General features: G+C 42.6%; 1 protein-coding gene across 1 annotated transcript in view; it reads left to right on the plus strand.

Moving 5' to 3' along the window:
• The window catches only part of LOC141112242 (inositol-trisphosphate 3-kinase B-like), a 132,625-nt gene that overhangs the window by 92,629 nt on the left and 18,134 nt on the right, over positions 1 to 21,862 (plus strand). Inside the window, exons 3-4 of the mRNA XM_073604870.1 lie at positions 3,648 to 3,732; positions 19,147 to 19,360. Coding sequence (XP_073460971.1) covers positions 3,648 to 3,732; positions 19,147 to 19,360 — 299 coding nt within the window. The remainder of the gene's footprint in view (positions 1 to 3,647; positions 3,733 to 19,146; positions 19,361 to 21,862) is intronic.

A 21,862-nucleotide genomic window follows, 5' to 3' on the forward strand; every position in this document is an offset into this window, starting at 1 on the left:
TGGGAGACTGGACTTGTAGTTTATTCAGTCATAAATCCCCGCACAGCCATGCTGATTTTAGATGTGACAGCGGCTGCGGGCGAGAAGAACCTCCGCCTGCTGTCACGGAGAAGGGGGGAGCTCAGGGATGGAGAAAGGTGCTGGAACATGTTACATGGAATACCCCAAATACTGGTACATGCTATAAAAGTGAGCTTAGCCTTTAAGGAGCACTTGCATGGAAAGCCATATTAAAAGATCATATCTAGGCTGTTATTTTAAAAAAATGGCCAAGTTCCTGTTTTGTGAGGTGCAGTAAATAAAGCTGTTTGGTTAAGGCAGAGCCATGTTAAGCCTGTGGATCCTCTTGTCAGGTATCAGTGATCCTGTACAAATTCTGCTCCAGGATAAATTTGTTTGCTATGAATAGATGGCGTTCAGATTAACTGTTTTGTATATCTCAATTTCTTTCTTAAAGTGATACTAAAGTCTCTATTTTTTTTTTTTTAGTATAAAAAAAAACCCAGACCTGTCATACACACCTGCTCTATGCAGCGGTTTTGCACAGAGCAGCCCAGATCCTTTTTCTTGGGTCCTTCTTCAGCGCTCCTGGCCCCTCCCTCCTGCTGAGTGCTCCCACAACAAGCAGCTTGCTATGGGGGCACCGGAGCCACTGCTTTGTGTGTCCACTCAGACACTGAGGCGTGGCTCGGCCCCTCCCTCTTTCTCTCCTCATTGGCTCACTGACTTTGACCGCAGTGGGAGCCAATGGCAGCCGCGGCTGTCTCAGCCAATGAGGAGGGAGAGTCCCAGACATCGCTGGATCGAGATGGAGCTCAGGTAAGTATTAGGGGGGCTGAGGCGGGCTGCTGCACACAAAGTTTTTTCATCTTAATGTATAGAATGCATTAAGATAAAAAGACCTTCTGCCTTTAGAACCACTTTAAATTTATTCAAAAAGATATTTCTTCATACTGTCAGACTTTAACAAGTAAAACTGAAAGCCATTGTTTTCCAGCAGTACACTACAATACATGACAAAGGTTTTCTATTGACACAAACACTGTGAAAGTTTGTTGTTACTGGTGTAGGTAATTGATCAGTAAATCTATTTGATAGCAGAGGGGATCCTGTTCTTGAGTGCAGTATGCCATAGCAACCAAGCAGAACTCACTGCTTGGTTGCTATAGCATACTGCACTCAGGAACAAGAACAAAAATCTGAACATCCTGAATCTCCATCCATAGTTATGCTCTGGTCAGAATGTCTGTATTTTTTTGCCCACAGGATTTCTTTAACATGAACTTGTGCTTTGCCCATATAGGCCAAAGCAAAAGGTTCATTTTAATCCTTCTCCAATCAGCAGTATATACCGACAAAGTCCAGCCATACATGATTTGAACTGTTAATGGGCAGGGTGAATGTGCCAAATTGATAGATCAACTTGGGTACAACCAGCATGCCGGATTTACTTGCAATTATAGCCGCTAGCAATAATCAGTCTTCTCCCGGCCGGGGATGGCTCTCCCCCCCCCCCCCCCCCCCCTCGGGAGAATACAATTGCTGATTCCCCTGTCAACACTGTCTGTGGTTGCAGGAAAGAAAGTCACACCGTGTATGGCCAGCCTTACCCTTCACTCTGCCGCCACTCTACTTAACAGTCTGCTCAAAGTGTAAACTCTAATAATGAACTTCTCGTTTGCTCCCTTTTGGTCTGTTTAAAATACCATTGGAAGCATTTTGTTATATCCCTTTGAGAAGTACAAACAAAACCCTGTTGATCATGTAAGAAATTCAAAGCTGCCCTGTGTCTTCTCCATATGTCCTGTGTTATTATAAGTTTTTATTTTGGACCACAGTTAATTAGCCTTTATGTTGCAGAGATACCGGTATGAAATTAGGAGTGGTTGAGTACATTAAATACTGGCCAGGGCTAACACCACTCAGTCTTAAAAAATGCAGCGTTGTCATCCCACAACATGACTTAGGAACTGAGTGCATTTCTGGCAGATCAAAGGGTATTTGCTTTCATGGGCAAATCTCAGGTTTGCTTTAAGCCCATACTAGCGTAGTGCAGTAAGTTCCATAGCATATACCAGGGGTCTCCAAACTGCGGCCTGGGGGCCGGATGCGACCTTTTGCTTGCCCTTATTCAGCCCTTGGGACACTTTTTTTTCTTCCACTAATACAAGACACTATTCCTCCCACTGGCAACAGCAATGGGGCAATATTCCTGCTATTGACATCCAACAATGGGTCACTATTTCTTCAATTGACCACAATGATGGGGCACTATTCCTCAAACTGACACCAACGATGGGGCATGATTATTCCCACCGACACCAATGATGGGGCACTAATTATCTGACACCAACAATGGGGCAGTATCCCCCCCCCCCCATTAACGCCAATTATGGGCCACTATTCCTCCCACTGACACCACCGATGGGGCACCATTTCTACCACTGACACCACACCAGCGACAGGGCACTATTCCTCCCCCTAATACCAAAGATGCATTGTTTACTCCCACTGATGCCAGGATCATTTCTACTCCCAATGGCCACAGTCCAGTCCCCTAAATTCTGGAGGACAGTAAACTGGCCCTTTGTTTAGAAAGTTTGGAGACCCCTTGCATATATGATCCTTTTAGTGTGTTTGGGGTATACCCAGCAGCCTTCTCATAGTTGAATGAACTTGAAGCAAGCACATTGAGTCCAGGGGACATCCATGTTAGATACGCAGATCACATTTACTGAGTACTCTAATGCCCCGTACACATGGTCAGACATTGATCGGACATTCCGACAACTAGATCCTAGGATTTTTTCCGACGGATGTTGGCTCAAACTTGCCTTGCATACACACGGTCACACAAAGTTGTCGGAAAATCCATTCATTCTGAATGCGGTGACATAAAACACGTATGTCGGGACTATAAACGGGGCAGTAGCCAATAGCTTTCATCTCTTTATTTATTCTGAGCATGCGTGGCACTTTGTGCGTTGGATTTGTGTACTAACGATCGGAAATTCCGACAACGTATTTTGTTGTCGGAAAATTTTATAGCCTGCTCTCAAACTTTGTGTGTCGGAAAATCCGATGGAAAATGTGTGATGGAGCCTACACACGGCCGGAATTTCCCACAACAAGGTCCTATCACACATTTTCCGTCGGAAAATCCGACCGTGTGTACAGGGCATTATTCTGTTGGGTCAGCTGTTTTTTACCCCAATGCACTCACTGTGGTCACTGAACATCAAAAATTTGCCATGGACATTAAGTTTGGTAATCCTGCAAAGAAACCTTATTTTATCTAGCTCTACTTATACATTTGGTGTATTTACTTTAGGTAATGAACATAGTTAAGTATGGGGGTGTAGACTGACCAGTAAACCACAGAATTTATCGGAAAACTCAGCTCATGCAGAATGTTTTTTTACATAGGTCTGGTAAAGAAATGCTTGGGCCGTGAAGTTTTTCCATATAAATGTTATTGTAATGTAATATAAAACGCATCACTTCATATTTATTTTATGGTATTAATAGTCAAATTATTTTTTGCTGTAATGTCGCTTTTAAGATCTTATTTGTTGCCCTTTTGTTTGATATCTGAGGCAATTTATTTTAATCTTGTTAACTTTGGTTTTGTATAACTTTTTTTCTAGACAAAATCATGGAAGACATTCTTTACAATGGTGCACTGGTCACTCAGACGGCAGAATTCCTGGGTTCAACTGGCTGGCCATGAAGGTAAAATTAAACAAGATGGAGCCCCAGTGCATGTGGCAGTGTTAAAATGCATCCAAAGCCAGAACTATTATTATTTATGGTGTGTGGAAGGATTGCAAGATAAATCTGTCAGCTTTTTATTTCTGTTATTTATCCCAGTTGCCATTTTCACTGGGGCAGAAAGTGCTGGGAAACAGTTGTCCACAGAACAGGTAATTTTTCAATGGGGCACCTGCTTTGGTGACCTTGGCTGTAGTGAGACTTCCTCTCTAGGATAGGAAGGTAAAGGAAATCTCCCCAATAGGACACAGACAACAAAAAAATCCTGCTCTATCCAAAACTAAAAAATAAATAAATTGGCTTTAGACATACTTTAAAAGCAATAGAATAAGATGCCAAACCTCATTAGAAATATACCATACTGTTGACCATCTAAAAGTGACACTTTCCCAGTTCCCCACTAACTATAAACTTGGGCTGCTCCACCAGATTCATCAGGGAATAACACCCCCAAATACAATAGGACTCCTACATACATCTTTCGATTGTGGGAACAATCAGTGGATCCAGAGATCTAGACAGTTAAACATATAAGCACATTTGGACGTTTCCTGCAGAAATTGAGTTTGATACAACCCTCTTTGCACTTTGATGGTCCTTTTTAGTCAGTGAGGATATCCAAACCCAAAAACAAAAATGTTTAATCATACAGAACACAGGTTTGATATTCATAGATATTATAAAAACTATGATACTTTGATATTCATTCTACTGTCTTTGTGGACGAGAGATTATCTGCAGGTATACACTCATGGTGCCACAAATATGTTGATCAGACACACAGGGGCAACACGAGCGCACACTCCTATTTGCAGAGCGAACACACGCCCACCAGACGATCGTTCTGTGCATTGCACAGGGGCCCTTAGCTGGCGGACATGTCCTCACTCCGCAAACACTTCTCTACATCCCCAAGGAGCTTTTTACTACCAAACGGATCTCAACCAGCGTCAGTCTGCCCCAGTCAGCTCTTTAGAGTGGGCTGCGAGAGAACTAACACTGGGAGACTCTTATGACAATGCACATTAAAATACATCTTCATAAAATTTCCACAACACCATGTTGCTTTGATCCTAAAGGTTATCCAAACCCAAAAACAAAAATGTTTAATCATACAGGACACAGGTTTGATATTCATAGATATTATAAAAACTATGATACTTTGATATTCATAGACCCTGGCTGATAGGCTTGTACGTTCAGGTGATTAAACACTGGCAAAGCCTTTAAGGTCACGCCCTCTGAGGTCCACCTATAAGCCACCCTACTCCATGAATCCTCAGTTTTTTGCTTGTGCCCTAAGGTAATGGTCCACTTCAATCCTCTGAAGAAATCACTAGCTTAAAGCGGGGGTCCACCCACACCGCCAAAAAAAAAAAATATTAAAAGCCAGAAGCTACAAATACTGCAGGTGTTGACTTTTAATACATGGTCACTTACCTGTCCCAGGGTCCAGCGATGTCGGCAGGCGACGCCGAGAACCCGCTCGGTTCTCGGCAGCTGCCGCCGCCATCCTGGGTGAGGGAATCAGGAAGTGAAGCGTTGCGGCTTCACTTCCCGGTTCCCTACTGCGCATGCGCGAGTCGCGCTGTGCATCGTAAGTGGTCCCCGCTCTCTCCTGGGAGCTGTGTGTTTCCCTGGAGACAGCGCAGTGGGGACGGGAAGAGGCGTAGACTCCCAGTCTTCTAACACAACAGTAGAAGCAGTGCATCCAAACTGGTGCATCCTCAGCAAAACCTTGGGAGCGATACCCAGACCCCACACTGTGGGGACTGCCTTTGCTTTACACTTATTATGTGTATCCTGAATAGTAATCGTCTATATGCTAAAACCATCAGAAAACTAGGAACTGGGTTTGAAATGTATTCACTTGTGTAATGTAAACTTTTTCAAACTTGGCACGAAAATTTAACTATGCAGAGCTTAGTATCAGATTAATGACTAAGGTGTTACATCACACCACAAGTCGCACTATTCTGCCAGGTCCATCTAAAGCCCTTTATAAGGTACTCAGGCATTTCCTTCCCCCCTTTGCAATTCAAACTTCACTACAGGATGGTTGACACCGGGGTTGGTGCATGATCCTTCATGGACATGCTTTCTGCATTTCTGTTAGTACCTAAAATTACATTTCTCCATCTTCCAGAAATTTGGAAACAATTGAGTTATACTGTGTCCTACAGGAGGTTGGGAAACTGTTAAACAGACCCCTATACTCCTATACCCCTCCTTGCTGTTGTCCTTGGAGTTGGTGGTATTTTTTCCTTGAAGACATCAATCAAAATTTTTGCTACACCGCTGTCAATTTTTCCTCAGAGACTTCAAACAAGATTCCTTGCTACACCACTGCTTACACTGGTTTCTAAATAGCAGCTATACAAATTGGCAGCTACTCAGTACTATCTTTGGAGGCCTTACTTAGAATAGACATGTGGGGCTAGATTGTAATGTGAAATTTGGACATTAGGCTCTGTATTGCCTTCCAGACACCGTGCAATGTGTTAATTAGCCAGGGAGTGCTTTCTGGTTCCAGAGTTGTAGCACAGCTACAGGTATGACCATGTCTTTGAAGACTCACTTGATGAGTAGGGCTATTCGGGTGGTCTGTGCTCACTGGGGATGTTTCTGTGATTCACATTAACAGAACCACTATTGGAAGGCTGGAAAGTGTGCTCAACTTTCGAGCCTTCACTGATAGACAATTGAATTCCCACCTAGATCCCAGTTCGAATTAACTCTTTCTGTGTTGTTGGTAACCATTATTTGTCAAATTGTATCAGAATGTATAGAATACCTTAAAGAAGATCCCTCTACTGTGGGGCTAGGCCCTTGTTTTAAAGAGCAGCTGGAGCAAATGTAGTTGTGATTTTTTGTTACATGTCTCATAGGGCACTCTGGCCACAACTTGGGACACTGTTGATGTCCAAGGGACATCTGACTCACCCTGCAAGGGATTTCGTTTCTTCAGAGCCTGCTTTTGACACCGTCATTAGCAACACCACAGGTGTTTGGAGTGTTCTCCTACCTCAACGTAGGAAATCTGTGGAGGATGCACTCTTTTCCCTAATCTTCTTTGGCAGTAAGTGTTCGTAAATCTTCATAGTCGAACTTACATTGGGGTCATAGGGCTAGGAACCAGAGGTCTGCTAACCCCTCTAATAAACCTTCAGTTCTGTAGATGGGGATCTGCATGTACATTCAGACAGATTCTTAAGCAGTTTGTCTCCCTGACACTTGGGCACTCAGGACACCTTTTTTAGTCCGTTGGGTAACTCCTTGTGTGTGATGCCTTCTTCAGCTGCCCCTCCTCATTTTGCCTGTGCTATTGTATTCAGCAGTTTGTCTTTCCAGTTCCACTCACTTATTTGGGATAAGCATACATTCTCAGATGCTTTTGAACCCCTTCTGGTGGTTGGTACTCATCAGTATTCCCCCACTGGAGGAACCCCCGATTTACAGGGTCAGCCGGAACCGATTCTTACTGTTTACTTTCTTAACAATGACCTAACCGCTTATTGTCCTCCAGGAGGCCTATGCTACTTCTCATAACTCTGAACTTTTTGTCCATCTTGGTGCCTCTTCCTGTAATGGGAAAAGTGACCTGGTCCCAGTGTTAGATCACTCTAAGCATGTAGCTTTTGATTACATGGTCTCCTTCATTACCATCTAACTGTCTTCAACTGGTACACTCCTTTCCAGAGTGAGATTTTTCCATCTGGATACACTTCCACGACAGAAAGGTGCCATTGCTTGAGGAACCTGTATTGCACTGGATTGTCACCAGTCATGTTAGTATCCTGTTGCAGGTACTCACTGCTGGGGACAGAGTATGTCCAGAAGCCTTTGTGAGACCTGATCACCTGGGATTGGGTTCTCCTTCCATAACTGACCAGCACACTCTTGGAGACGCTTCTCTAGATTTGCATTCACGGTTTGGCTAAGGCCAGTGGATGCTTCCCTGGACTGGGGGGGATGGGGCACATCAGATGATGTTTAGAACTAAGTCCTGCACATCAGATGATAGAACCAAGTTCTGTTTTAATGTTAGGCAGGTCATGCAGAGTCCTCTGTCAGGCCCAAGAGATGAGTCTGGGTATTTTTTTTCGTGGATGAGTTTTGCTTAATCTGCTTGCTGGTGTTCACAACAGCTCCAATCTGGTTGCTCCAATAGGTTGTGTGGCTAGGCACCTTCACCTTTAGCCTATTGTCTCCCATTCCTTAATTCCCAGGGTTGGTAGTGTGAAAAAGAGAGGCCACCGGTGCTCAGACCAAAGCAGCATTCAGTTCCCAATATTCCAAAACAAGCAAAACACAATTCGCCCATTGGACTTTTATGAGTGGTGCTGAATAAAGTAATAGCTCAAGTATGTAAAAAAAAAAAAGTACAAAAACATTTTTCAATTTACACGAAAGACAAATACAATTCAGCATAGATTATGTCATAATAAAAGCACAGTTTCACCAGTGTACATTAAAGATGCCAACGTGGTTATTAAAGCATTGTTGATTTGCCGAAGTTGTAGCCTATGCATTTTGCGGGACAACGCCCAGCTGTTCTCCATAATTCCCTCCTGAGACCTGTTCTCTTGGGGTCTGCCCCAGTGTTCTTTTTGTTGACCATATGATGCTGTTAGCCTATTTGTTCTTTATCAGGTAATTGCCTGTTCCACTTCCTTTATTGGTGCTTTAGTTCACTGCATCCTGCTGGTGTGGACATTCCTTTGGGTAGAGTCTTCCCACTTGGCACTGATCTCTGAGAATCAGGTTGATCCTCTATGACCTCCCACAGTCATTGGTAGAGTCCCTTTTCTTGCAGGGGTCTTCTCCTAATCTGGTTCAGCATTGAATGTTGGTCCTTTTGGTAGTCCTGGATTACAGATAGTACTTAGTCCCTTCTTGGTTCTATCAGTGGCTGCTGCACTCCCCTCAGTTGGACCACTCCTGTGCATCCCAACCATTTCTGAATTCCTGTGACTATGATGGAAAAAGTATGTTTTTTATTTCTCCATGTCTATTAAAAGACACATGTCCATGTCCTCTGTTTTTGGGCCCCGTGCATTGCCTTCTCACAAAACTGAGGCATGCTAGGTAGAGGAGGTGTTATATAGGGTCTGGTTTATGATATTTCTATTTGCCAGTGTCCCAATCTCATGTAGGCAACAGTATTACCCACCTGTTTTTAAATTCCTGTCACTCTGGAATGTACTGGAAGAAAGATTTTACAGATTTTCAGTTCTTAGATGCATTTGCTGCATTCAATTTATTTTTTCAGACCAAGGAAATTTTCTAAACTGAACTGATATCTCAAACAAAATGATCAGCCTTACCAGCTATCGTCTGTAAACTGAACCTTCTCTCTTTCTAATGGAGGTGAGGAGGAAGTGTTCGTAGTCCTAGGGTGACAACACTCTTCCCCCGTAGATATGGTGAAGTGAGAGAGCGTTGTCACCGTGTGGCTCTAAGAAGGAGATTCACTCGGGATCTAGTGCAGCTGTGCATGGTAGCCAATCAGCTTCAGCTAACTTCAGCTTGTTCAATTAAGCTTTGACAATAAAACCTGAAAGCTGATTTTTTTTCTCTGCAGAGCTGCACCAGATTTTGCACTCCAGTTTTAGTAAATCTCCCTCAAAGTGTGTTACTGGCAGGATCACCGGGTGAAAATAAAGGAAATAAGAAGTCTGAAAAAAGGAAACGAATGCAATTATCACATCAAAGTGCCAATAACTGCAATACATAAGATTTTTTAAATAGGCTATCCCCACTTCAGTCCATCATGAACGCTGCGGCCAGGCTCATCCACCACACAAACCGCTCAGCGTCTGCTACACCCCTCTGCCAATCCCTCCATTGGCTGCCACTCAGTCACCGAATTAAATTCAAGATACTAACTATAACCTACAAAGCCATCCACAACCTGGCCCCTAGCTACATCTCTAACCTAGTCACAAAATACCAACCTAATCGTTCTCTTCGCTCCTCCCAAGACCTCCTGCTCTCAAACTCCCTTGTCACCTCATCCCATGCTCGCCTTCAGGACTTCTCCAGAGCCTCCCCCATCCTCTGGAATGCTCTACCCCAATCCGTCCGATTTTCTCCTACTTTATCCACTTTCAGACGATCCCTGAAAACTCATCTCTTCAGAGAAGCCTATCTGGCCCCCACCTAACAACTGTACATTTATCTTCTCAATCAGCACATCACCCACAGTTATTACCTCTTGTATCTCTTGACCTTCCCTCTTAGATTGTAAGCTCTAAGGAGCAGGGCCCTCTGATTCCTACTGTATCAAATTGTATTGTATTTGTACTGTCTACCCTCAAGTTGTAAAGCGCTACGTAAACTGTTGGCGCTATATAAATACTGTATAATAATAATATAATAATAATAATTTTGTTTTTTGGATTAGGGACACTTTGAGAATTCACAGGCTGCGTCATTCTTGGTATATAGCACCATAAGAACAATGTAAAATCAGTGAAAAAAATAAATAAAGTGAGCGCTAAACAGAAAAATATAATGAAATAACAGCTTCTAGCAAAAAAAGGTAATATATCCAATCCTCCAAAGCAATAAACCTAAAATATGCAACGCTGTGATGATTATAAGAGTTGCATAAACATAAAAAATATATAAAGTATAAAAAAGTTCTTCTGTGTTAAAAAAAGTCAATGTTCCCACTCAGTAAGTGCAAAAGAAGGTGTCCAACTACCATAAAGATTGAAGCCTTACCAGAATTTGTGGCTACACAATTAGGTGCAGCTAACACGCTTTGATAATGTCACTCATGTGGTGTATGATGAATCTTCTATTTTCATCCTTATCTCTGGAACTCCAGATAGGCCGGAAAAAGAAAAAAACAAATATGGTGTAATATTGTCACCACTCTGATAAATTACACCCAGGTGAGTAACACTCCATGTATAAATTATAAGTGCAACTGCCGATCACCAGCTAGTAAAGGCAGCTTTTCTCATTATTACACCCAGGCCACTGAGTGACACTGACCATAGGGCACAACGGGCATGTGCCCGGTGGGCCGGGGGCCGCATGTCACGTCTTAGCTGCTAGGGCTGGCCGTGCTCATCCGCCGACGGCCTATCTGCAGCCAACTCTGCGGCGGACTCCGCGCAGTCGGCTGCATGTCTTTCTGCCAGTGTCCCGGGTCCCCACTCTCAAGGCAGCTGGGCTGCTCCTTGTGCCGGTGTTCCAGTCCAGAACATCGGCGCCGCTCACCACGGCTGGCTCTGCGGCCGTCCGGCCAGCCTCCTATTCGGCTCTGGACACAGGAAATGAAGGTCAGGTCATGTGACTGTGAAGGGGGAGGAGCTGGAGAAGACCCCCACTGCCTCGTGTCGTAAAAGAGCCTGGACTGCTAGAAAGGTGACACTATGCCAGCCTCCGAATGTTTTTTTTTTTTCTTTTTTCTATACTGCCTGCCAATGTTTTTTTTAGTTTTTTTTGTATACTGCCTGCCAATGTTTTTTTTTTCTATCCTGCCTGCCAGTGTTTATTTTTCTATACTGCTTGACAATGTTTTAAACTTATCATGATGAAAGCATGCTTTGGTCAGTCTCTCTTAGAGACCCCTTTCCCACTGGAGCGGTGCAGGCCTTAGTGGTAAAGCGTCGCTAGTTTTAGCGGCGCTTTACTGTTGTTACCAGAAGGGGTTAAAAGCGCCCGCTTAGCGCTGCTTTCAAAGCGGTACCCATTCAAGCGCACCGTCCCAGTGTGAAAGCACAGAAGAGGCAGTTTACAGGTGCTATTTTTAGCGCAAAAAATGCCTGTAAAGCGCCTCACTGTAAAAGGGCTCTTACACAATGTGAGTGATGCTGAACAAAGGTGGAAGGATCCCTTTCACACCTAGACCGCCCCGCGGTAGCAGTAAAGCGCACTCATTTTAGTGGCGCTTTACCCGCGCTGCAGCGCCACTTTGCAGGCGGTAGCGGGGCGCTTTTAACCTCAAAGAAGAGCTTAAAAGTGCCTGAAAAGCGGCGCTGCCGAATCGCTTTGCAGGTGCTTCGGCAGAGCTGCCCATTCATTTCAGTGGGCAGGGCGTTTTGGGAGCGGTGTATACACCATTTCCAAACCACCCCAAAGATGCTTCTAGCAGGACTTTTTTTCCGTCCCACAAGCGCACCTCCAAAGTGTGGAAGCACTCGGGCTTTCACACTGGGGAGACTTGAGAGGCGCTTTTCATCCACTATTTTTTATCGCTAAAACGCCTCAAAAGGCGGCACGGTGGTGTAGTGGTTAGCACTCTCGCCTAGCAGTAAGAAGGGTCACTGGTTCGAATCCCGACCACGACACTACCTGCCTGGAGTTTGCATGTTCTCCCTGTGTCTGCGTGGGTTTCCTCCGGGTACTCCGGTTTCCTCCCACACTCCAAAGACATGCTGGTAGGTTAATTGGATCCTGTCTAAATTGACCTTAGTATGTATGAATGTGAGTTTAGGGACCTTAGATTGTAAGCTCCTTGAGGGTGTAGGGACTGATGTGAATGTATATGTAAAGCGCTGCGTAAATTGACAGCGCTATATAAGTACCTGAAATAAATAAATAAATAAATTTAAAAAAAGTGCCTGTGTGAAAGGGATCAAAGTGATGGTATCACTTTTGCCGGCAATAGTATCGTCCGCATCAGTGCGACGCCGCACCGATTCTCAAAAGTAGTTCCTGTACTACTTTTGCTGAACCCGCACAGATGTCTGTCAAATCGCCCCCGAAATTGCCCCCGAAGTCGGACTGCATTGACGGTTTGAAATCGTGCAAGTTAAGCTGAACTCGCATGATTTCAAACCGGCAATGCAGTCTGACTTCGGGACACCTTTTGGGTGTGTGTGTGTATGTGTGTGTGTATGTATATGTGTGTGTATATATGTATGTATGTATGTATGTATGTATGTATATATATATATATATATATATATATATATATATATGTGTGTGTGTGTGTGTGTGTGTGTGTGTGTGTGTGTGTGTATGTGTGTATATATATATATATATATATATATATATATATATATATATATATATACACACACACACATATACCCCCCTCCCACCGCCGCCTTCACCAGGCTCTCCTGTGTGACTTCAGAAACAAGAAACGAGGATTTAGTCACTTCCTGTTCTGGCTCTTTGGTTACCTGGCCATTACTGATCTGACTGATTGGCTCCATCGGAGGTCAGAGGACAGATTTGGTGTCTAATAGACCCCAGATCTCTCCATAAGAGGAACTGTCAACTGCCCATGCTATTACAAGGTATGTTGTTCTTGCCTTGTAATGGCAATAAAGTTAATAACATTTTTTTTTTAAAAAGGTGCAGCCTTGAAAAAAATTAAATAGAAAAAATAGCAAAATGAAAAAAAAAAAAAAAAAAAAGTTAAGTTCCCCCATGCTCACGTTTAAACACGCACGTATGTCCCGCGTGCATATTTAAATGCTGATCGCACCACACATGTGAGGTATCGCCGCAAACATAGTGAGAGAAATAATTTCAGCACCAGACCTCCTGTGTAACTCTAAACTGGTAACTTGTAAAGACTTTAAAAGCATTGCCTATGGAGATTTTTAGGTACCGTAATTTGGCCCTGTTCCATGAGCGGACGCAATTTGAAAGTGTGACATGTTTGGTATCTATTTACTCAGCGTAACATTATCTTTTATAATTTACCAAACATTTGGGTATTATATTGTGCCTTTGTGCATTAAAAACCATTACAGTGTATTTTTTCCCAAAAATTTGCATTTGAAAAACTGCTGCACAAATATCGTCTGAAATAAATGTATGCAACACCCACTATTTTATTGTCTAGGGTCTCTGAAAAAAAAGATATAATGTTTGGGGGTTCCAAGTTGTTTTCTAGCAAAAAAAAATGTTTTGTTTTTTTTTTTTACACGTAAGGGAGGAATGCCAGAATTGGCCTGGACTGGAAATTGACAAATTGGCATTAGGAGAGTGTTTACCTGACCAAGCTGTTGCTGGCCTTTCATTGTCCAGTCATAAGCTGGGAGAATTGAGGTGACCATGCTGTGTTGCTTAACGGCGAAAGGTCAGGCTGACTGTGCTATATGGTAGGGCTGTGTAAATCACAGGAGTGCATGGATACAGATTCAAATCCTTTGCAAAAAAAATCAGGTTCTTTTCATACAGTAGATAGATAGATAGATCTGGGAGGGATAGATAGATCTATTCCATATCCATCAACAACCGCCCCCCGCAAACGATGCCCCCCCCCCGCACCTGGGCTGCTCAGTCTAAAATGCCCGGGGCTATTTTTTGTCCCATTCCGGGCCTGATTACACCTGAGTGCATCAGTTTATTATAATGAACCAGACCCTCCCATTCAGCAAACAGTTAATTCTTTAGAGCAACAACAGACAGGCCAAGAAGAAAAACAATATACCCCTAACTAATAACAATTAACATCACATTCTATGTTATGCCCATGAGGTGCATGAGATTTTAATTCATATAATCAGAATGTTTTCATTCGGGATATTTCTCTAACTTTGTTGCATCCCCTCCAATGGGGCTATAACTTAGCGATGCCTACAAATTATAGATCACTAGGATCTCTGTTGTGTTTTTTATGAAAATGCATGGATAAAACGGATGTACACTCTAGTAGGTACACTACATGCGTAGTTTCACAAGAAATGAATGTTTCTAGATTATATTGTTTCTCTGTCACAGAAGGTGCAAATGTATCTATTTTCTTGTGATGTCGCCTCCCTGCTGTACATGTAACGCAACGATTACAGGGATAGAAACCTTTCATATTATGGAAAAAACTAATTTGTTTAGGAGTGTCAACAATATTTGAAGCAAACCGATCCCTGAGGTTGCTCCCTATTCTAAAAATCACCTCAGGTTTTTCAGGTAAAGATTTACAGTATCTCACAAAAGTAAGTACACCCCTCACATTTTTGTAAATATTTTATTATATGTTTTCACGTGACAACACTGAAGAAATGACACTTTGCTACAATGTAAAGTAGTGAGTGTACAGCTTGTATAACAGTGTAAATTTGCTGTCCCCTCAAAATAACTCAACACACAGCCATTAATGTCTAAACTGCTGGCAACAAAAGTGAGTACACCCTTAAGTGAAAATGTCCAAATTGGGCCCAATTAGCCATTTTCGCTCCCCCGGTGTCTTTTGACTCGTTGGTGTTACAAGGTCTCAGGTGTAAATGGGAAGCAGGTGTGTTAAATTTAGTGTTATGGCTCTCACTCTCTCATACTGGTCACTGGAAGTTCAACATGTCACCTCATGGCAAAGAACTCTCTGAGGATCTGAAAAAAAAGAATTGATGCTCTACATAAAGATGGCCTAGGCTATAAGAAGATTACAAAGACCCTGAGACTGAGCTGCAGCACGGTGGCCAAGACCATACAGCGGTTTAACAGGACAGGTTCCACTCAGAACAGGCCTCGCCATGGTCGGCCAAAGAGGTTGAGTGCGCCTGCTCAGCGTCCTATCCAGAGGTTTTCTTTGGGAAATAGACGTATGAGTGCTGCCAGCATTGCTGCAGAGGTTGAAGGGGTGGTGGGGTCGCCTGTCAGTGCTCAGACCATACACCGCACACTGCATCACATTGGTCTGCACGGCTGTCGTCCCAGAAGGAAGCCTCTTCTAAGATGATACACAAGAAAGCCCGCAAACAGTTTGCTGAAGACAAGCAGACTAAGGACATGGGTTACTGGAACCATGTCCTGTGGTCTGATGAGACCAAGATAAACTTATTTGGCTCAGATGGCGTCATTCTCTGTTCATCTGTCTCACTTGTTCAGTAGAGTTGTTGATAACTATTTCCGAATAACCTTTTTGCATGAATCTTTCTTTCAAAATGGAGGATTGTTCAGTGTAATCTTGATAACAATCCTCATAAACTGGCTCTTAGGAATATTTCAAAGCCATGTGGGATGATGGTAGCTAACAGAATATAACTGTTCCTTTCAGTGGCCTTAACCGCTTGCCGACCGGCTCACGCCGATATACGTCTGCAGAAGGGCACGTACAAGCAGATTACCGTACCTATACGTTGCCCTTTAAGAAGCGGTTTGCGGGAGTGCGCCGCGACACGCGATCGTCTCACTGAGAGGAAGAACTGGGAAATGCTTATGTAAACAAGCATTTCACCGTTCTGCCTAGTGACAGGACACTGATCACAGTTCCCTGTAATTGGGAGCTGTGATCAGTGTCGTGTCACACATAGCCACGCCCCCCACAGTTAGAATCACTCCCTAGGACACGCTTAACCCCTTCACTGCCCCCTAGTGGTTAACCCCTTCACTGCCAGTCATATTTACACAGTAATAAAAAAATTTTTAATTGCACTGATCGCTGTATAAATGTGAATGGTCCCAAAATCGCGCCAAAAGTGTCAGATGTGTCCGCCATAATGTCGCAGTCACAATAAAAATCGCTGATTGCCGCCATTACTAGTAAAATAAAAATTATTAACAAAAATGCCATAAAACTATTCCCTATTTTGTAGATGCTATAACTTTTGCGCAAACCAATCAATAAACGCTTATTGCGTTTTATTTTACCAAACATATGTAGAAGAATACGTAACGGCCTAAACTAAACTTACTAAAGTTATTAAACTTATATATTTTTGGGGGATATTTATTATAGCAAAAAGTAAAAAATAATGCGTGTTTTTCAAAATTGTCGCTTTTTTTTGTTTATAGCGCAAAAAATAAAAACCGCAGAGGTGATCAAATACCACCAAAAGAAAGCTCTATTTGTCATCTATATAACGTCATCCTATGCTTTAAGGTGAAAAAACTTCTGACACTGACCGGCCCCCCATTTTACTCACCTGAGCCCTTCGTTTCCTCGGCGGAGACGCCCTGTACCTCTCTGCCTGGGGTTCTCGGCTCTTGATTGGATAGATTGATAGCAGCGCAGCCATTGGCTCCCGCTGCAGTCAATCAAATCCAATGAATGGACGCCGGGGGTCGGGGCCGAGTCCGATATTCTTTGTCTATAGACGCAAATGCTGGACTCAGGAGCGTGCCCGCAAGGTAACCCCTCAGGAGTGTGCTTCTCCCAGGGGGTTTTACGGATGCAAGGAGGAGCCGCGAGAGCCACCGGGGGACCCCAGAAGACGATGATTGGGGCCACACTGTGCAAAACGTACTGCACAGTGGAGGTAAGTATGACATGTTTTTTATTTAAAAAAAAAAACAAAAAAAAAACTAGGGTTTACAACCCCTTTAAAGAGAGATGCATTCCTAAGTGTAATATGTCTGTATTCAGACACATAATTAGTATTCCTTGTTACAGGATGTTGTAAAAAATGTCTCTTCAGACATAATTGCCTAGTGAACTTCTGAATGCCTACAAAGATTTGAAATTTATTAAGTTTGGTCTTAGGAGCATACTTCAAGCCTTTATTAAAAACCAATAGTTCTTCTTTATTTAATTCCTTGGAACTCAGGTTAAAGACACAATTTGATTGTCCTAAATTTTTTTTTTCTTTGCCTTTGACTCTTTTTCCTCCTCTTGTTCCTCTATGTCTGTTACACTTTTCTTTTTTTGCCTCCTCTCCATCCTAAAAAATCGATCCCCTCCTCTTTGTTCTTGTGATTGGTAAGAGGTTGAAGGTTGGGGTTGGGAATATTCCATGTATTCCCTATTGTCTGGTCTATAATACCCTCTTTGATCTTCCTACCCTACTCTTTTAAAGGAATCTCTCCTCTGTGGTGGTGGTTGTCCTTTATATGGGGGAGGAGGATGAGGATGTTGATAATTCCGCCCTCCATTGTGGCTATGTGGTGGATGCTGATCCATATATTTCTCACCTATATCATATTCTTTGTCGCCCCTGAGAGAATCATATCTGTTACTGACTGAGATGTCAAAAGAATCTCTCCTATACCCACGATTATCATATGATTGAGGGTATCCTCTGTTATGAGAATTATTTTGTTATGCCTTTGTTAAACTATGAGGCCTCCATTCGTTTTTTACATGTATTTTTATACTGCTGTAATTACTCATCAGGGAGTTATTTAATTTAACTTAATTCCTGGTTATATGTTTAAATAGCGTGGGATTGGAATTGATATTCTGGTCTCCAAGAAAATTGTGTTAGCCCTTACCAAGCATTGTTTGTCTTTGTATTTACATCCCTTCCTGGTTCTATAACAAAATGGTGCCGGACAGAAAATGACATGTATCGGTCTTCTAGAAAATGGCGCCGGACAGGAAGTTGGATGTTTTACATTTCCTGTTTGGACTACATAAGTATGTCCGCTGTTGCACATGTTAGAGGCCGCTGAGGATGCATTTTCATGCGAATCACGAAGGGTAGGATTTCAGAGCCAGAGCGTTGCGCCGCCACAGTGGAGGTCCGTGTGGCGGTGTTGTATGTGAGTTTAGCGGCACGATATATCGTTTTTATGCAATTTTACCTGTTTATTGTATTTCCTTTTAATAAGTACTACACTATGAGGCATATCTTTTGTTTATGGACTTTGATATTTTGGAACATATGAATGGAGCTCTACCCTGTGAAGTGAGGTAATATGGGAGGAAATCCTTGCACTGAAACCTGTGGACATGCCCATTTTCACCTTTGATGCTTCTTATGATCTTTTGTTCGGTGAGTGTGCACTGCATTGGGGTGAAAGCTGGTGGAGGCTGGTGATCGGCATTTGCACTTATAATTTATACATGGAGTGTTACCCACCTAGGTGTAATTTATCTGAGTGGTAACAATATTACACCATATTCATTTTTTTTCTTTTTCTGGCCTATCTGGAGTTCCAGAGATGAGGATAAAAGGAGAGGATTCATCATACTCCACATAAGTGGCATTATCAAAGCGTCTTTGCTGCACCAAATTACGTAGCCACAAATTCTGGTAAACCTTCAATCCTTATGGTGGTCGGACACCTTCTTTTGTACTTACTGAGTGGGAACATTGGACTTTTTTTATACGATATATATTTTTTATGTTTATGTAACTCAGGTTTATAATCCTCACATGGCTGTATATTTTATGTTTAATGTAAAATCAGTCAAACTCTCACTTAGAATAGAATAATCCTTCAAATTATGTGAAAAGGGGTAATTAGTCTAATACCAAACTTTAACTAGTCTTAAAAAATTACCCTGACTTAAATTTACTATAGTATTAAGATCAGTGACTTTCAAACATCTAAGAAATGTAGGGGCTGCATGACTTAAATTTACTACAGTATTCGGATCAGTGACTTTCAAACATCTAAGAAATTTAAGTGCCATGTGACTTAAATTTGCCACTATATTTGGATCAATGACTTTCAAACATCTAAGAAAAACCAATCCAAGTCCAAGCAGCTGACTATCAATTTTTGCAATTGTCCTTCAAGGTAACTTCAAAGCCAGTGAACGGGGCCACATTCTGAAGAAGTTCAGTCCTATAGAAAATGCATGCCTGGAGGCCCTTATGGAAGATATACTCCGGCCATATGTTCCTTCCTACCATGGACTGGTGGAAAGAGAAGGCCAAACTTACATCAAAATGGAAGACCTTCTTATGGGCTTAGAAGCACCCAGTATCATGGACTGCAAGATGGGCTTTCGGTAAGAGCTTTCAGCTTAAAGTGAATTAGTACTCTATTTTAGCGTTTTGAAGTGAAGAACAGAAAGCACAAGATAGCTGATACACTAGTACAGCTCTTAATACAAAAAACAAATAGTGAAACAACCCAAAATCCATATAATATAATCCACATTTTCCAAGCAATGTGAATCAAAGTGAAATGATAAATGCACTGTAATCCTCTTTGTAAAAAAATCGCCGCCACCAGCAAACACTGAGGCTTACCAGAGGGAATGTGACTCTCATATTAAAAGTCTGAATGCGCTCATGGAAGAATAAATGGGCTGCTATGCATACTTTACAGATGGCACCAACATCAGCTCTCCATCAGCACAGTAGTGATGTACCTAAAAGAGCTCCAAATAGTGTAAAAACTGGTTAAAAACACTCACATAGGTGTAACTTGTAAAATGGAGTCCAAAATTAACAATCCCCAGAAATTATGTCATCAGGGGCATCTGATGAAACGCATTGGTAAAAAGCCAGAAGCCCTGATGTCAATGCGCATGCAAATTCTGTGGGGATGGAGAGCTGATGTTGGTGTCATCTGTGAGATATGAATAGCGGCCCATTTATCCTTCCATGAGCACATTTTGACTGCTCATATGAGAGTCACATTCCATCTGGTAAGCCTCAGTGTTTGCTGGTGGTGAACATGTTGTGATTTTATTACCAAGAGGATTACAGTGCACTCATTATTTCACTTTGATTCACTTTTGCTTGGAAATTGTGGATTATATTATATAGATTTTGGGTTGCTTCACTATTTGTTTTTGTACTAAGCGCAGCACTAGTATATTATCTGATGTTATTTTTGTCTATAGCGCAGTGGTTATATTTATATCTATATGTAGACAGCACAACATGCTTGCTGTAACCTTTCACCAGAACTGTCTCTTCTGTGTTCTTTTTCTAATTTGGTTCCACTTTAAATCCCTATTCTTATGACATTGTGGCTAAGCCTTGCTAGCTGCCATTCCAGTGTTTAATGAGACTCAGTGGCCAGTAAAGGAACTCTCACCACTGAAAAGGTGGATAACAGTGGAGTTTAGCAAGTTCAAGCTCCGTAACAAAATGAAACTAAATCAGAAAGGGGCACTACAGAGTATTTACAAGCTATTAAAAAGGGGCATCTTGTTTAAAGTTGTGTGTACCTTAAAGTTAAGTGTACTTTAAATTGTTATTAAACCCTCTATGTGAAACAACATATGTAGCATCTTACCTCAGCTTGCTGTGTGCTTTTTGTCTGTAGCCTGTCATTTCTTCACAACCAGACTTTCCAGATATTCTCTCCCACATTACTATGTAAAGGGTGGCTCCACTTCCTTGTAGTGTCCCCTGCAGCTACACTTACAAGCACCATCCAGCCAGGACTATATCATTATATGCTGGCAGCTCCAGAGCCCTGGATTCAAGGCCATGTCCTCTGCTACTCCTCCAAAGGCTTTGTCAAAGCAGCACTGTGGATAGAATTAGATATGTGAAGTGTACAATGCTCGCTCCCTGGCCAAAAGTCCGGGGAACCAGAGCAGGACACAAAGGGATGCACTTACAAAGCAACCTAAAAATGTTAAGTCATTACCTCCCTAATGCCATATGAAAAACAAAAAAACTGAGTGGTAGATCTTATATTTCTGAAGTGCCATTTATAAATGGCACCTCGGAAATCACCCTCCAGTGGCCAGTGAACTGAGCTTTATATTGGTTATTAAAGAGGAACTCCAGGAATTACAGCCCTCTTAAAAACATGCTGGTTTAAAGTCCAGTGAGGTTAATGCCACTTAATTGTCACCATTTATATTTTTACTGAGTGCCAGGCAGTGATATGTATCTGACAGGAGAGATGTGCTCTACTTGCCTCTCCTCTCTGCTTGTCCATTCACAGAATAATTTGTGAATAATTGGGCAGCACTCCTGAAAAGAAGGATCATTGATCACTTAAAAACACTTAAAAACACACATCTTGCTGGACCCAAAGCAGCATTGATTTACTGAGGGCAGATCATGTCAAACCAATCCAATTACTTTTTTTGACCATATTACCAATGTTTTGGACCAGGGTGGTGCAGTGGACATGGCATATCTTGATTTCAGCAAGGCATTTGATACAGTTTCACATAATGATCTAATACAAAAGTTGTACAAGCTAGGACTTAAAGTGGTCGTAAAGCCTAAGCATTGTTTACCTTAATGCATTCCTTGCATTAAGGTAAAAAATGTTTAGGTGTCAGCATCCCCACTCAACCCCCCCACCCCCCCAACCCCCCACCCCCCCACCCCCCCCACTTACCTGAGCCCTCATTCGATCCAGCACTGTGCACTTCTGCAGCTCTTCTCTCCCCTCACTTCTGGGTCTCGCTGGCTTTGCTAGGGCACGAAGAGCCAATAGGCACGGCAATGGACGTGGCTTCCCATGGGGGCACTGGACAGAGGAGGGGCCAGGAGCACCGAAAAGAGGAGGTTCGCTCCCGCTCTGTGCAATT

Source organism: Aquarana catesbeiana, linkage group LG11 (genome assembly GCF_042186555.1).
Source record: "Aquarana catesbeiana isolate 2022-GZ linkage group LG11, ASM4218655v1, whole genome shotgun sequence".
Classification (NCBI taxonomy): Eukaryota; Metazoa; Chordata; class Amphibia; order Anura; family Ranidae; genus Aquarana; species Aquarana catesbeiana.